Source organism: Bubalus bubalis, chromosome X, assembly GCF_019923935.1.
Source record: "Bubalus bubalis isolate 160015118507 breed Murrah chromosome X, NDDB_SH_1, whole genome shotgun sequence".
Classification (NCBI taxonomy): Eukaryota; Metazoa; Chordata; class Mammalia; order Artiodactyla; family Bovidae; genus Bubalus; species Bubalus bubalis.
Genome location: NC_059181.1, coordinates 88,586,569 through 88,601,203, shown reverse-complemented (window position 1 = coordinate 88,601,203; position 14,635 = coordinate 88,586,569). Strand labels below are relative to the sequence as shown.

Genomic DNA, 14,635 nt, shown 5'->3' with positions numbered 1-14,635 from the left:
ATAAGACCCTACTTTTTCTTTTTTTTTTTTATCAAGAGTTTTTATTATGACTGGGTGGTGTTAAATCCTATTATATACTTTAATTGGATCTACTAAGATAGTCATAATGGTTTTCTCTTATTTAATATTTACAGATTCCAATGCTAAGTCATCATTACAGATGGAGGGAGAATACACATACTAAGATGGAATACACAAGTATTAAGTAAACAAATATAACCTTAGAAATCTGTATTGTAAAATACTATTTAATCTGTTTTACATACTATTTCAAGTTTTTAAAAGGCTGGCTGCCAGATAAGTTTAAAAACCACAGAACAAACGGCTTTTTGGAGATCTTTCTACTCCACAGTTCTCCAGCTCTCCGTGTTTGAGTTGTGCTCTTTCAGTTTCTCTAATCCTACTAGAAAAAGAAGCTTCTACTAGATACTAATTCGTTGTGACAGAGTTCAGAACAGAGAAACAAACAAGAGCTAGAAAATATGACACGTTCAACTCATGGGAATATAAGATCACAATTTATCATCGTTAAGTATCAGTCACAGATAGACGTGAGAGCTCATCTCACAAAATCAGTAAAGCAGAAAACTAAAGGACCAGAAGTCAAAATGAACTACCAGCAAGAGTAATGGAGAAAAAGTAATACAAGGGAACGTTATGGTTTTCCTTTTTATTTAATCAAAGACTGGTGGATAAACATAAATACAGCACAATTACTTCAGATCATTCTTCATATTGTATACACACAGACCGATGAACATCATCTGAAAGAAACCTGCAGTCAGCAATGAAATGCGTACAGCTTTTCCTTCCTTCGCTCAAAAAAACTTAAAAACACACAAACTTAGAATCTCATCAGCACACACTCTCCTGTGACAAATGATTCAGACATAAATAGTGGGTGCAAAGAAACTATATGCTAACATATGTATAACCTTTGTTAAGGAAAAACAGAAGCAGCCATAATGATTAAGATATATTCAGTTATTGATAACTAGCTGTGCCCTAAAGGACATTATCAAAACAGAAATCGTGCTGCAGAGAAAAGCTATATATACATACACAATGAGAAAATAAACTGCAAGATTAAAGCATGCATGTTTAATACTGGGAAAAATCACAGCCCTCCAAAATTTCTCCACGTTTGTTTTAAAAGCCCTCTGCACTCAACTAAAATTTAAATGATCTTAAAAGGATAATACTCGTAAAGTTTACTTTTTTCAGCCACAGAAACTGCAATGGAAATAAATGTTCAGAGTCATTTTCAAAACAAAAACAAAAATCTATTCTTCTGATGACATGTATGATTAAAGGTCTATGCAAGATACATTGCTCTACATTCCCAATGACTAGGAAAAAAAAAAACCTCAAGTCAGTTTTTAGTTTGCAGATGGTCAAAGGATTTTGTATTCCATCAGGAGTTCAAATCTTCTGGATCTTTTCACCAACAACTACTGGATTTTCTTTTCTGATTTTCTCAGCAGCATCAGCTTTGTAATTGTAAGAGCAATTGTGTACATCTGAGTAACGGTGTACACCACAGTAAACATTTCCACACTGGCATTCAAACCCAGTAAGTCCCACTTTCTTTCTGCACATGAAACAGCGATTCTTTTTCTGTTTTGGTTTTTCAAGAGACTTGCTTTGCTCTTCAGATGCCTGTTGTGCCGTTTCTGATACTGAAGCTTGCAGGTCTTCTGTTTCAGGTATTGCTTTGTCCACAGATGTACTGTCCACTTGGGAAGACGCTACAGATTCTGATAAAAGTGACTGATTTGACACAGGGCTTGGCTGCATAGATGAAGCTGTCGAGTCTAGCGCTGACTGAGCCTCTGGGACACTACCGTCTGTGCACTGGACTGGTAAGGACTCAGACAGACTTGTGACAGAAGGCGCAGGTGGGCTTATTCTACCATTACTACTATTCTGTCTTTGAAGATGTTCTTTATAGCACACTGAACACATGCCGTTCGTACGAGGGTTTCCATAAAATCCGCAGCCAGTGGAACAAAGCATAGGCACTTGGCTGTGATTAGTTTCTTGAGCCATGTTCCTCTGTTGCACACCTGGCGGCCGCTCCCTCCGCCTGACGCGCTGCCTGCCGCAGCCGGTCGCCGAGGTGAATGGGGACAGGTGAGGCCGCCAAACCCCTGGTTGCTCCGGCCCCGCCCAAGACCCTACTTTTTCAATCAAGGTAAAGCAAAATGAAACACAGTAAAGTACCATGTTTTTCCTCCTAATTAACTAAGCAGAGATTTAAATATTGATAATAATTAATGTAGTGTAGAATTTGGGGGCCTGTGACCTGTCCTACCGGTAGGGGCTTCCCCAATATCTCGTCTCCCATCCTGTGCCTCTGGGTAAAGTTGAGTTGCTTTCTTGTAGGTTTCCTGTAAGGCTAAGAATGCTTGAATTTTTCAGAATTTTATTATTTTAAATAATTGAAACAGTGTGTACTGTGGGGTGTTTAGTAGAGTAAAGGGCTGGTGCACTGGGACGACCCAGAGGGATGGAATGGGGAGGGAGGAGGGAGGAGGGTTCAGGATGGGGAACACATGTATACCTGTGGCGGATTCATTTTGATATTTGGCAAAACTAATACAATTATGTAAAATTTAAAAATAAAATAAAATTAAAAAAATAAATAAAACAATGGCAAAATAAAAAAAAAATTAATTACTAAACAAGGAAAGAAAATATCCTGAAACATATGAAAAGAAAAGCCCCGCTAAGATTTTTGTTTGTATTATGTCCTTTTTTTAAAAGAAAAAAAAATTGTCATTGGAGTATAGTTGATTTACAGTTTTGTGTTAGTTTCAGATGTACAGCAAAGTGAATCAGTTATGTGTATACATTGATCATACTCTAGAAATTTTCTTTTGCTGTTATTTATACATTTGTGCATGTGTGTCTGTATTTACATATTTATGTACAAAAGATAAGTTCTCATCATATACTGAGTTTTGTGACCCACTCACCTTCTGTCAGCATAACTCCAGAGTCATTGATTAAAAATCAGTTTATACCACAGGGATGGTAGAAATGCTCATAGCCAGTGAAGATATAAACAAAGAAATAAAAATGACTAAAATGCATTTAACCAAATGCTTTTTATGTATTGACTCATTGTGCTCACAACAGTATTATGAATTAGATATGGTGTTAACCCACATTTCATAGATGAAATGATAAGGGACAGAGACATAAGGACTTAGCTCAGGACTGCACAGTTCGGGAACAGAGTAGCTCAGGACTGCACAGTTCGGGAACAGAGTATTTTGGTTTGGACCCACTTTCTCATGCTCCAGAACCTGGGAAAATGTCAAAGATTTGTTAGGAGCAGTCCATGCAAGTGTACATATTTTAGATGGTCATTAAAAAGTTATAGTATTTGTATGTTAATATATTTATAGAAAGCATTGGACTTAGTGACCAAGAGGTAGCTTGTGACCTGGTGAGTGCACGTTCATTGCAATCACGGGGGCAGAAGCTACAGTGCAGTGAGATGAGGAGACAGTGGGAAGTGAAGAGTGTTAACAGGGAATGCAGAAAACGCTTCCTGAAACTTTTGATGAGAGAACAAAAAGAGATTTTTTTAAAAAAAATCTTCAAATCCTTGAAACTTCAGCAATTTTAAAAGTTAATGTGAAGCTCATCTCAGAAATAACCCTTGAATTTGTCCTTTCTACACCCTTATTTGCACTGTGGAATTAATAAGACACTTCCAATGGAATAGTATGGGCCCTAAAGCTCAATATATATTAAAGTATCTGTGAATGGAAGAATGGATGATTGTCTGTCAAGAAATGGTAGTAATTTGTGGAATTTTGCCTCTCAGGAGGCAGCGCATGGCTGAAATCTTGGTGTGATGTGGCTGGAAAATGTATGATCTGAGAGCCCCTGCACTGGTGACTATGGGGTGAGTCCCAAATTTTCTTATCAATGTATTAACATAAGGAGCAGTCCAGGAGCAGAAGTTAGACAAACAGCACAGCCCACTACCCTGGTGCCATCTCTCACTGAGCTCACCAGGTGAGTCAAAACCTAGCCTGTTTTCCCAGGGTGGGGACTGGATTAGGATCAACACACACGTATGTTGTGAGCAGCTCTTAGGAGATTCTGTAACACCAAAGAATGAAGAGAACCTGCTATCTCAAACCTTCAGGTCAGCACTTGTCAGAGAGTTATTTGCTCCCGTCCCCTAGATGCATGTAATCTCTGTAGGAGAAAGAGTGAGCAATGACTTTTCACTGTACCTTCCTTAGGACCAGGGCTCAGATAGCCCCCATTGATATTCAGTTCAGTTCAGTTCAGTTCAGTCGCTCAGTTGTGTCTGACTCTTTGTGACCCCATGGACTGCAGCACACCAGGCCTCCTTGTCCATCACCAACTCCTGGAGTTTACACAAACTTATGTCCATTGAGTCGGTGATACCATCCAACCATCTCACCCTCTGTCATCCCCTTCTCCTCCTGCCTTCAATCTTTCCCAGCATCAGGGTCTTTTCCAATGAGTCAGTTTTTTGCATCATGTGGCCAAAGTACTGGAGTTTCAGCTTGAACATCAGTCCTTCCAGTGAATATTCAGGACTGATTTCTTTAGGATGTACTGGTTGGATCTTCTTGCTATCCAAGGGACTTTCAAGAGTCTTCTCCAACACCACAGTTCAAAAGCAAAAATTCTTCAGCATTCAGCTTTCTCTAAAGTCCAACTCTCACATGCATACATGACTACTGGAAAAACCATAGCCTTGATTAGACGAACCTTTGTTGGCAAAGTAATGTCTCTGCTTTTTAATGTGCTGTCTAGGTTGCTCATAACTTTTCTCCCAAGGAGTAAGCGTCTTTTAATTTCATGGCTGCAGTCACCATCTGCAGTGATTCTGGAGCCCCCCAGAATTAAGTCAGCCACTGTTTCCACTGTTTCCCCATCTATTTGCCATGAAGTGATGGGACCAGATGCCATGATCTTCATTTTCTGAATGTTGAGCTTTAAGGCAGTTTTTTCACTCTCCTGTTTCACTTTCATCAAGAGGCTCTTTAGTTCCTCTTCACTTTCTGCCATAAGGGTGGTATCATCTGCATATCTGAGGTTATTGATATTTCTCCCGGCAGTCTTTATTCCAGCTTGTGCTTCATTCAGCCCAGGGTTTCTCATGATGTACTCTGCATTTAAGTTAAATAAGCAGGGTGACAATATACAGCCATGACGTACTCCTTTCCCGATTTGGAATCAGTCTGTTTTTCCATGTCCAGTTCTAACTGTTGCTTCCTGACCTGCATACAGATTTCTCAAGAGGCAGGTCAGGTGGTCTGGTATTCTCATCTCTAAGAATTTTCCAGTTTGTGGTGATCCACACAGTCAAAGGCTTTGGCGTGGTAAATAAAGCAGAAATAGAACTTTCTTGCTTTATCAATAATCCAACGGATGTTGGCAATTTTATCTCTGGATTCTATGGGCTTCCCTCATAGCTCAGTTGGTAAAGAACCCACCTGCAATTCAGGAGACCCTGGTTTGATTCCTGGGTCGGGAAGATCAGCTGGAGAAGGGATAGGCTACCCATTGCAGTATTCTTGGGCTTCCCTTGTGGCTCAGCTGGTAGAGAATCTGCCTGCAATGTGGGAGACCTGGGTTCCATCTCTGGGTTGGGAAGATCCCCTGGAGAAGGGAAAGGCTACCTACTCCACTATTCTGGCCTAGAGAATTCTACTGACTGTATAGTCCATGGGGTCACAAAGAGTCAGACAAGACTGAGCGACTTTCACTTTCACTTTCACTTTCTTTCCTCTGCCTTTTCTAAAACCAGCTTGAACATCTGAAAGTTCACAGTTCACATACTGCTGAAGCCTGGCTTGGAGAATTTTGAGCATTACTTTACTAGCAAGTAACATGAGTGCAATTGTGCGGTAGTTTGAACATTCTTTGGCATTGCCTTTCTTTGGGATTGCAATGAAAACTGACCGTTTCCAGGCCTGTGGCCACTGCTGAGTTTTCCAGATTTGCTGGCATATTTAGTGCAGCACTTTCACAGCATCATCTTTCAGGATTTGAAATAGCTCAACTGGAATTCCATCACCTCCACTAGCTTTGTTCGTAGTGATGCTTCCTAAGGCCCACTTGACTTCGCATTCTAGGATGTCTGGCTCTAGGTGAGTGATCACACCATCATGATTATTTGGGTCATGAAGATGTTTTTTGTATAGTTCTTCTGTGTATTCTTGCCACCTCTTCTTAATATCTTCTGCTTCTGTTAGGTCCCTACCATTTCTGTCCTTTATTGAGCCCATCTTTATATGAAATGTTCCCTTGGTATCTCTAATTTTCTTGAAGAGATCTCTAGTCTTTCCCATTCTGTTTTCTTCCTCTATTTCTTTGCATTGATCACTGAGGAAGGCTTTCTTATCTCTTTTTGCTATTCTTTGGAACTCTGCATTCAAATGGGTATATCTTTCATTTTCCCCTTTGCTTTTTGCTTCTTTTCTTTTCACAGCTATATGGAAGGCCTCCTCAGACAGCCATTTTGCTTTTTTTGCATTTTGCATTTCTTTTTCTTGGGGATGGTCTTGATCACTGCCTCCTGTACAATGTCACGAACCTCCGTCCATAGTTCATCAGGCACTCTGTCTATCAGATCAAATCTATTTGTCACTTCCATTGTATAATTGTATGGGATTTGATTTAGGTCGTACCTGAATGGTCTCACATCCATACATGACCACAGGAAAAACCATAGCCTTGACTAGATGGACCTTTGTTGGCAAAGTGATGTCTCTGCTTTTGAATATGCTATCTAGGTTGGTCATAACTTTCCTTCCAAGGAGTAAGCGTCTTTTAATTTCATGGCTGCAGTCACCATCTGCAGTGATTCTGGAGCCCAGAAAAATAAAGTCTGACACTGTTTCCACTGTTTCCCCATCTATTTCCCATGAAGTGATGGGACCGGATGCCATGATCTTCGTTTTCTGAATGTTGAGCTTTAAGCCAACTTTTTCACTCTCCACTTTCACTTTCATCAAGAGGTTTTTGAGTTCCTCTTCACTTTCTGCCATAAGGGTGGTGTCATCTGCATATCTGAGGTTATTGATATTTCTCCCAGCAATCTTGATTCCAGCTTGTGTTTCTTCCAGTCCAGCATTTCTCATGATGTACTCTGCATATAAGTTAAATAAACAGGGTGACAATATACAGCCTTGACATACTCCTTTTCTTATTTGGAACCAGTCTGTTGTTCCATGTCCAGGTCTAACTGTTGCTTCCTGACCTGCATATAGGTTTCTCAAGAGGCAGATCAGGTGGTCGGGTATTCCCATCTCTTTCAGAATTTCCCACAGTTTATTGTGATCCACACAGTCAAAGCTTTGGCATAGTCAATAAGCAGAAATAGATGTTTTTCTGGAACTCTCTTGCATTTTTCAAAGCTATGGTTTTTCCTGTGGTCATGTATGGATGTGAGAGTTGGACGTGAAGAAGGCTGAGCGCCAAAAAATTGATGCTTTTGAACTGTGGTGTTGGAGAAGACTCTTGAGAGTCCCTTGGACTGCAAGGAGATCCAACGAGTCCATTCTGAAGGAGATCAGCCCTGGGATTTCTTTGGAAGGAATGATGCTAAAGCTGAAACTCCAGTACTTTGGCCACCTCATGAGAAGAGTTGACTCATTGGAAAAGACTCTGATGCTGGGAGGGATTGGGGGCAAGAGGAGAAGGGGACGTCAGAGGATGAGATGGCTGGATGGCATCACTGACCCGATGGACGTGAGTCTCAGTGAACTCCGGGAGTTGGTGTTGGACAGGGAGGCCTGGCGTGCTGCGATTCATGGGGTCGCAGAGTCAGACACGACTGAGCGACTGATCTGATCTGATCTGATCTGAATGGTCTAGTGGCTTTCCCTACTTTGTTCAATTTAAGTCTGAATTTGGCAATAAGGAGTTCATGATCTGAGCCACAATCAGCTCCTGGTCTTGTTTTTGCTGACTGTATAGAGCTGCTTTTTTGGCTGCCAAGAATATAATCAATCTGATTTTGGTATTGACCATCTGGTGATGTCCATGTGTAGAGTCTTCTCTTGTGTTGTTGGAATGAAGAGGAAAAGTTAAAATTTTACATAATTTCCTTCTCCTTCTGCCTCTGTAACTCAGCTTGCCCCTTGCAAATCTAGATTACATAGGTCACGCAGTCTCAGAAAGTGGGGACTTGCAATACTAGGAACTGGAGTTTATCTCACTCACCCTTGTCCTGCTCTTTGCAATTGCTCAGCACCTGCAAACCTGCTTAATCATGCCTGTCCAGGCGAGGCATCCCCCTCCCCATCTTGACTGTTGTTCCTGTGCATGCAAAGCCCCTTAGTTTAAACCAGTCTTTTAACAGCTAGTGTTGTCCACTACAGTCTGTCTATAAAAACTCTGTAATCTCTTTGTTCGGGGCTCAGAGCTTGGAGTGTTAACGCCTCTGTGCCCACTGGCATAATAAACCTGAGTTCTCCAACTCTCCGAGTGTGGTGCTTGGTTTTTCAAGTACTGGTTTCTGTAACAGGAGGAGGGTGTTTGCTATGACCAGTGTGTTCTCTTGGCAAAACTCTATTAGCTTTTGCCCTGCTTCATTCTGTACTCCAAGACCAAATTTGCCTGTTACTCCAGGTGTTTCTTGACTTCCTTCTTTTGCATTCCAGTCCCCTATAATGAAAAGGACATCTTTTTTGGGTGTTAGTTCTAGAAGGTCTTGTAGGTCTTCATAGAATCATTCAACTTCAGCTTCTTCAGCATTACTGGTCGGGGCATAGGCTTGGATTACTGTGACATTGAACGTTTTGCCTTGAAAAAGAACAGAGATCATTCTGTTGTTTTTGAGATTGCATCCAAGTACTGCATTTCAGACTCTTTTGTTGACTATGATGGCTACTCCATTTCTTCTAAGGGATTCTTGCCCACGGTAGTAGATATAATGGTCATCTGAGTTAAATTCACCCATTCCGGTCCATTTTAGTTCGCTGATTCCTAAAATGTTGATGTTCACTCTTTCCATCTCCTCCTGTTTGGCCACTTCCAATTTGCCTTGATTCATGGACCTGATATTCCAGGTTCCTATGCAATGTTGCTCTTTACAGCATTGTACTTTTACTTCCATCACCAGTCCCATCCACAGCTGGGTGTTGTTTTTGCTTTGGCTCCATCTCTTCATTCTTTCTGGAGTTATTTCTCCACTGATCTCCAGTAGCATATTGGGCACCTACCCACCTGGGGAGTTCATCTTTCAGTGTCCTATCTTTGCCTTTTCATACTGTTCATGGGGTTCTCAAGGCAAGAATACTGAAGTGGTTTGCCATTCCCTTCTCCAGTGGACCACATTTCGTCAGAACTCTCCACCGTGACCCGTCCCTCTTGGGTGGCCCTACACGGCATGGCTCATAGTTTCATTGAGTTATACAAGGCTGTGGTCCATGTGATCAGATTGGTTAGTTTTATGTGATTGCAGTTTTCAGTCTGTCTGCCCTCTGATGGAGAAGGATAAGAGGCATATGGAAGCTTCCTGAAGGGAGAGACTGACTGAGGGGGCAACTGGGTCTTGTTCTAATGGGCAGGGCCATGCTCAGTAAATCTTGAATCCAATTTTCTGTTGATGGGTGGAGCTGTGTTCCCTCCCTCCTGTTTACCTGGGGCCAAACTATGGAGAAAGCGATGGCACCCCACTCCAGTACTCTTGCCTGGAAAATCCCATGGATGGAGGAGCCTGGTAGGCTGCAGTCCATGGGGTCGCTAAGAGTCGGACACGACTGAGCGACTTCACTTTCACTTTTCGCTTTCATGCATTGGAGAAGGAAATGGAAACCCACTCCAGTGTTCTTGCCTGGAGAATCCCAGGGACGGGGGAGCCTGTTGGGCTGCCATCTATGGGGTCGCACAGAGTCGGACACGACTGAAGCGACTTAGTTGTAGTAGTAGTAAACTATGGTAGAAGTAATGAAAGATAATGGTGACCTCCTTCAAAAGATCCCATGCATGTACTACTATATTCACTGCCCCTAACCCTGCATCAGGCTACCACTGACCCACGCCTCTGCTGGAGATTCCTGGACACTCCCAGGCACGTCTGGGTCAGTCTCTTGTGGAGTCACTGCTCCTTTCTCCTGGGTCCTGGTGCACACAAGGTTCTGTTTGTGCCCTCCAAGAGTCTATTTTCCAGTCCTGTGTAAGTTCTGGCAGCTCTATGGTGGGGTTAATGGTGACCTCCTCCAAGAGGGCTTATGCCATACCCAAGTCTGCTGCACCCAGAGCCCCTGTCCACTGCTGACCTGTACCATACCTTCACAGGGGATGCTCAAACACAGTTCTGTCTCAGTCTCTATGGGGTCCCTGAGTCTTGGTGCATACAAGGTTTGTTTGAGTCCTCTGAGCATTTATGGTGGGAATGGGGTTTGATTCTAAGCATGAATTCACCCCTCCTGCCATCTTGCTTGGGCTGCTGTACCCCAACATTTATTTAAATGGCACTGAAGTCCCACCTCATGCCATACACTCTGGGCAGGTTTCCTCGTTCACCCCTCAGGACAGCTCTGTGACAGAGGCACCATGAGTCCCAGCCACAGATGCCCAAGATCATGGTGACAGAGTGTGGGTCACCTCTGCAGGTAAGTGTCAGGATGGGATGAGGTCCCATCCCTCACCCTCCCTGAGGACATGGAGCAGGCTCCCTTTCAGAAGATGGGCTTCCATTTCTCCAGGGCTGGAGAAATGGTCATACACCCCTCCCATTGTGGTCCCTCAGTACTCAGTCACCTATCCATCTGGATGAGGAAGATAACATGCCAGGTGGCATCATATCCATCTCTATTTTTGTTCTTTTTTTAATGAAAAGGAGTATATTTGGAAAGAGTAAACTAGGAAACTGATTATGATGATAGCAATTCTATTTGGAAAATTTTTGTGTTGAAGCAGTTCCATCTGCTGTTGACTACTCCAAACTTACATCACGTACACTGATTTATCTCTTCCCTTATTAATGTTTGCTAATGTACAGTGTGGACTCTACAGAGGGTCCCTACCAGAGAACACATGCTAACCCCCATTACCCTCCAGGCTACACATGCTGCCCATTCTTTCTCTTACACACTCTGTCATCCCCTGCTGGGACACTGAACATTACTGCTCAGGCTGCCCACACCAGGATCCAAGGTCCCATACTCCATCAGTCACCTCTTTCCTGCCCTTTGCCTGACCACCAACTGCTGCTGCCACTTGGTGTTTCATGCTGTGCAGGCCCAGCGTATATTTTTTACAGCCTTCTTTTACACTTATCAGTGTTTTCTGACAGAATTAGTTTCATTCTGTACATATATTCATAGGCTGAACTTTAATTTTTGGTCGTTGTTTGAATAAACTCGTTTGTAAGAAAATTGAAAGTAGCGATTTGTTAGTGCCACCTGGTGTCAGATGCCTGAACTGTAGCCTGAACATTTCAAGACAGAAAGGTGGGAGGGAGGGCCTGTGGCAAAGAGCCACAGCAAACAGCTTTTTTTTGTTTGTTTTTGTTTTTGTTTTTTTAGATATTTGAAATACAACTTTATTCTGATTCTAAATGAAAAGGAATGGGAATGACAGTAACAAACAAGATTCCACCTCTCAATATTGTCATGTGACTATAGCAGTCTTATATTTGAAACGCAAGGAGGAAACAACTGTGTTCCAAAACACCTAAATATGGAGGTCCAAAAAATGAAGGTATTTTTTTTAAACTGCCACATTCACTCCAAAGCTCATCCATCTCCTTCAGCATCCAAAGATGAAGCACATGTTCTGCTTAGCTATGTAATAAAGTGGCAAACACGCTGCAGCACTGACGTCACAGGACAGTTGCCTATAAAACTCGACTTCTGAAGCTGGGCCCCAGCTTCACTTTCTCACAGGTCATCATCTTCATCCGGGAGAGCAGTTGTCTGAGCAACCTCTAAATCGTGCTCGTACTGTGCTGCCAAGGCTGGGTCCATGACCACCTCTGGTGGGGCAAGAGCAGGCATGGCGACAAACTCCAAGTTAGGGTCTCCAATCAGTTTCCTAGCAAGTCAGAGGAAGGGCTTTTCAAAGCTGTAGTTACTTTTGGCAGAAATGTCATAGTACTGAAGATTCTTCTTTTGGTGGAAGACAATTGAATTTGCCTTAACCTTTCTGTCCTTAATATCCACTTTGTTGCCACACAACACAATTGGGATGTTCTCACACACTTGTACCAGATCTCTATGCCAGTTAGGCACATTCCTGTAAGTAACTCTTGATGTTACGTCAAACATTATAATGGCACACTGAGCTTGTATATAATAACCATCTCTCAGTCCACCAAATTTCTCCTGACCAGCTGTATCCCATACATTGAACTTAATAGGTCCTCTGTTGGTATGGAACACTGCCGGGAGCCAGCGTGAGGAACTCCGCCCATGGCAAAGGTCATGAGGGAGGAGGCTCGGCATACGCAAAGGCGGGATCGAGCCTCAGGAGTCCCCCTGGAAATTCTCGAGCATCTACCCCCAAAACCAGAGTCTGCCTACTTTACTACTTTGTGCTCTCACCTACACCTCTGACTTTACGGGGGGCTGTCCCCCATCACCTCTTTCAGAGAAGGAGTTAACTTAGAGCTCCAGTTAATAAAAATTCCTGGGCGTGACAAGAGTGTTTCAACCTACAAACGCCTCTGAGGGTTCTCTAGCCTGCCTGACAGGCTTGTCCAGCCACATGTGATTGTTCACAGCCTGCCAACCGTCAGAGGCACGAGATGCTTTAAACCTTCTAAAAACAGGTTCTTTAGAGAAGTTAGAAAACTATTAGTATAAGTATAGTGGGCTGATTACAAATTGTATTGGTGAAGGGTTTTTCATTTGTTGAGCCAATGTTTGCTGCTAAGTCTCCACATCCCCTGCCCTTGTACACATTAATGAATATATAGAAGAAATAAGTATTAACCTTTGATATTAATCACATTAGACCTTAGGCTAAGCAAATTCTTTCCTTAATTAAAACCCACTACACCCTCACCCTATAGGAATGTAACTTTATCTGGTACCTGCGGAAGGTGGCGTCTGTTTTAAGAATAATCACCCCTGGAGAACTAAGTGTTCTGGTTGACTGACCGCTGTCACAAGGAGAGGGTCATAAATTGTCAGCAGGCCCCCTGGCCAGAAGATGATGTAACACCCCTAAGACCTCTGTATACATTTGTATGAAGCACCTGACTTTAATAAAAGTCAGGACTGCTGACCCCGCGTGACTTTTGTATAAAATCTCAGTGTATAAAAACAGACCCTGGAAAAATAAAAAATGGGATCAGTTCCTCGAAAGACTGGTGTTCTCATGTCATTCTTTCTCTCAACCTCTGGTTGAGTTCCCATCTGGATTGCAGAGGCCCACCAAGCTTACTAATTTTGCCTGGGCTTCTGAGATCCAACCGGAGGCGCCTCAGTGTCTCCTCTCCCATGGGAGAACGGAAGGATGCCTGTGGCCTACTTAAGTGGTCCAAACTTCTTGTCTCGAAGTTTTATTGGTTTTCCGCATAAACCAAGTTACTCAGCCTCTTTCCTCCACTAAATTTTCTCACTGAGCTATCCTTATTCTATTACTCTTTATATCTCTAATTAATATTTAATTAAATCCAGTGTATTCGCCGATGCCATCTCTCCTTTGAATTTCCCTGGATCCACCGGGGCTGGACCCTGGCAGAACACAAGAGGATGGACCTCAACACCCAAGGTAGCTACATACTTCTTCTCAAATTCACCAGTCAGATGGCACTTCACGAATTTAGTTTTTCCAGTACCACCATCACCAACCAAAACAAGTTTGAACTTAACTTGGGGTTCTCTTTGGGCAGCCATCACGATGTTACTTCCAGAAGAGTCTCTGCGCACGTCTGACTGAGCAGCAAAGAGCTTTCTGGAAGTCTGGGTATAAAGGAGGGAATCCCTTGGATACAGCTATATTGATGATATCTTTCTGGACATTGCATATACATAAAATCATATGCTATGTGGTTTTTTGCATATTTGGCTTCTTTCACTTGGCATACTGTTTTCAACATTTATCTATCTTATGGCATATATCAGTACTTCATTCCTTTTTATTTTCCAATAGTATACAATATTTTATTTACACATTCTTTAGTTGGTGGACATTTGGGTTGTTTCCACTTTTGGCTCTTGTGAATAACAATGCTATATACATTTGTGTGCAAGTTTTTATGTAAATATATGTCATCATTTCTCTTGGTTTTGTACCTAGGAGTGCAATTGCTGTGTCATATGATAACTCTCTGTTTAGCCGTTTGAGGAACTGTCACACTGTTTTCATGACCCTGATGGTCTTGAGTACAGGCTGTTTTTTACTTTACTTGTGATTAGGCAGTTTGTTAGATTATTTGTGGTTATCAGTTTTGAGGAAAAATACCACAGAGTTGAAGTGCCCTGCTTATCACCTCATATCTGAGAGGACATGGTACCCACATGACATCACTGAGTCACTGGATATATGACCTGCTTCACTGGGTTAACGTGCTGTTTGTCCAGTTTCTCTGATGTACAGTAACTTTTTCCATTTGCCTTCTCTATCCTTCAGAAGTCAGTCACTAAGTCCTCTCTGCCCTCAGAGGTAGAAGCCAGAA

The 14,635-nt window shown here is 42.4% G+C and overlaps 1 protein-coding gene and 1 pseudogene across 1 annotated transcript; both read right to left on the bottom strand.

Annotated features, from left to right (window-relative positions):
• Window positions 1-655: 655 nt before the first annotated feature.
• LOC102397238 (AN1-type zinc finger protein 6) lies at window positions 656-2,168 on the bottom strand. The gene has a single exon (XM_025276048.2). It carries the CDS (start codon window positions 2,047-2,049, stop codon window positions 1,423-1,425), a length of 627 nt encoding a protein of 208 aa, XP_025131833.1. The 5' UTR covers window positions 2,050-2,168; the 3' UTR covers window positions 656-1,422.
• A 9,723-nt stretch (window positions 2,169-11,891) lies between these two features.
• Window positions 11,892-13,868, bottom strand: LOC112582160 (annotated as a pseudogene).
• Between the last annotated feature and the right edge of the window lie 767 nt (window positions 13,869-14,635).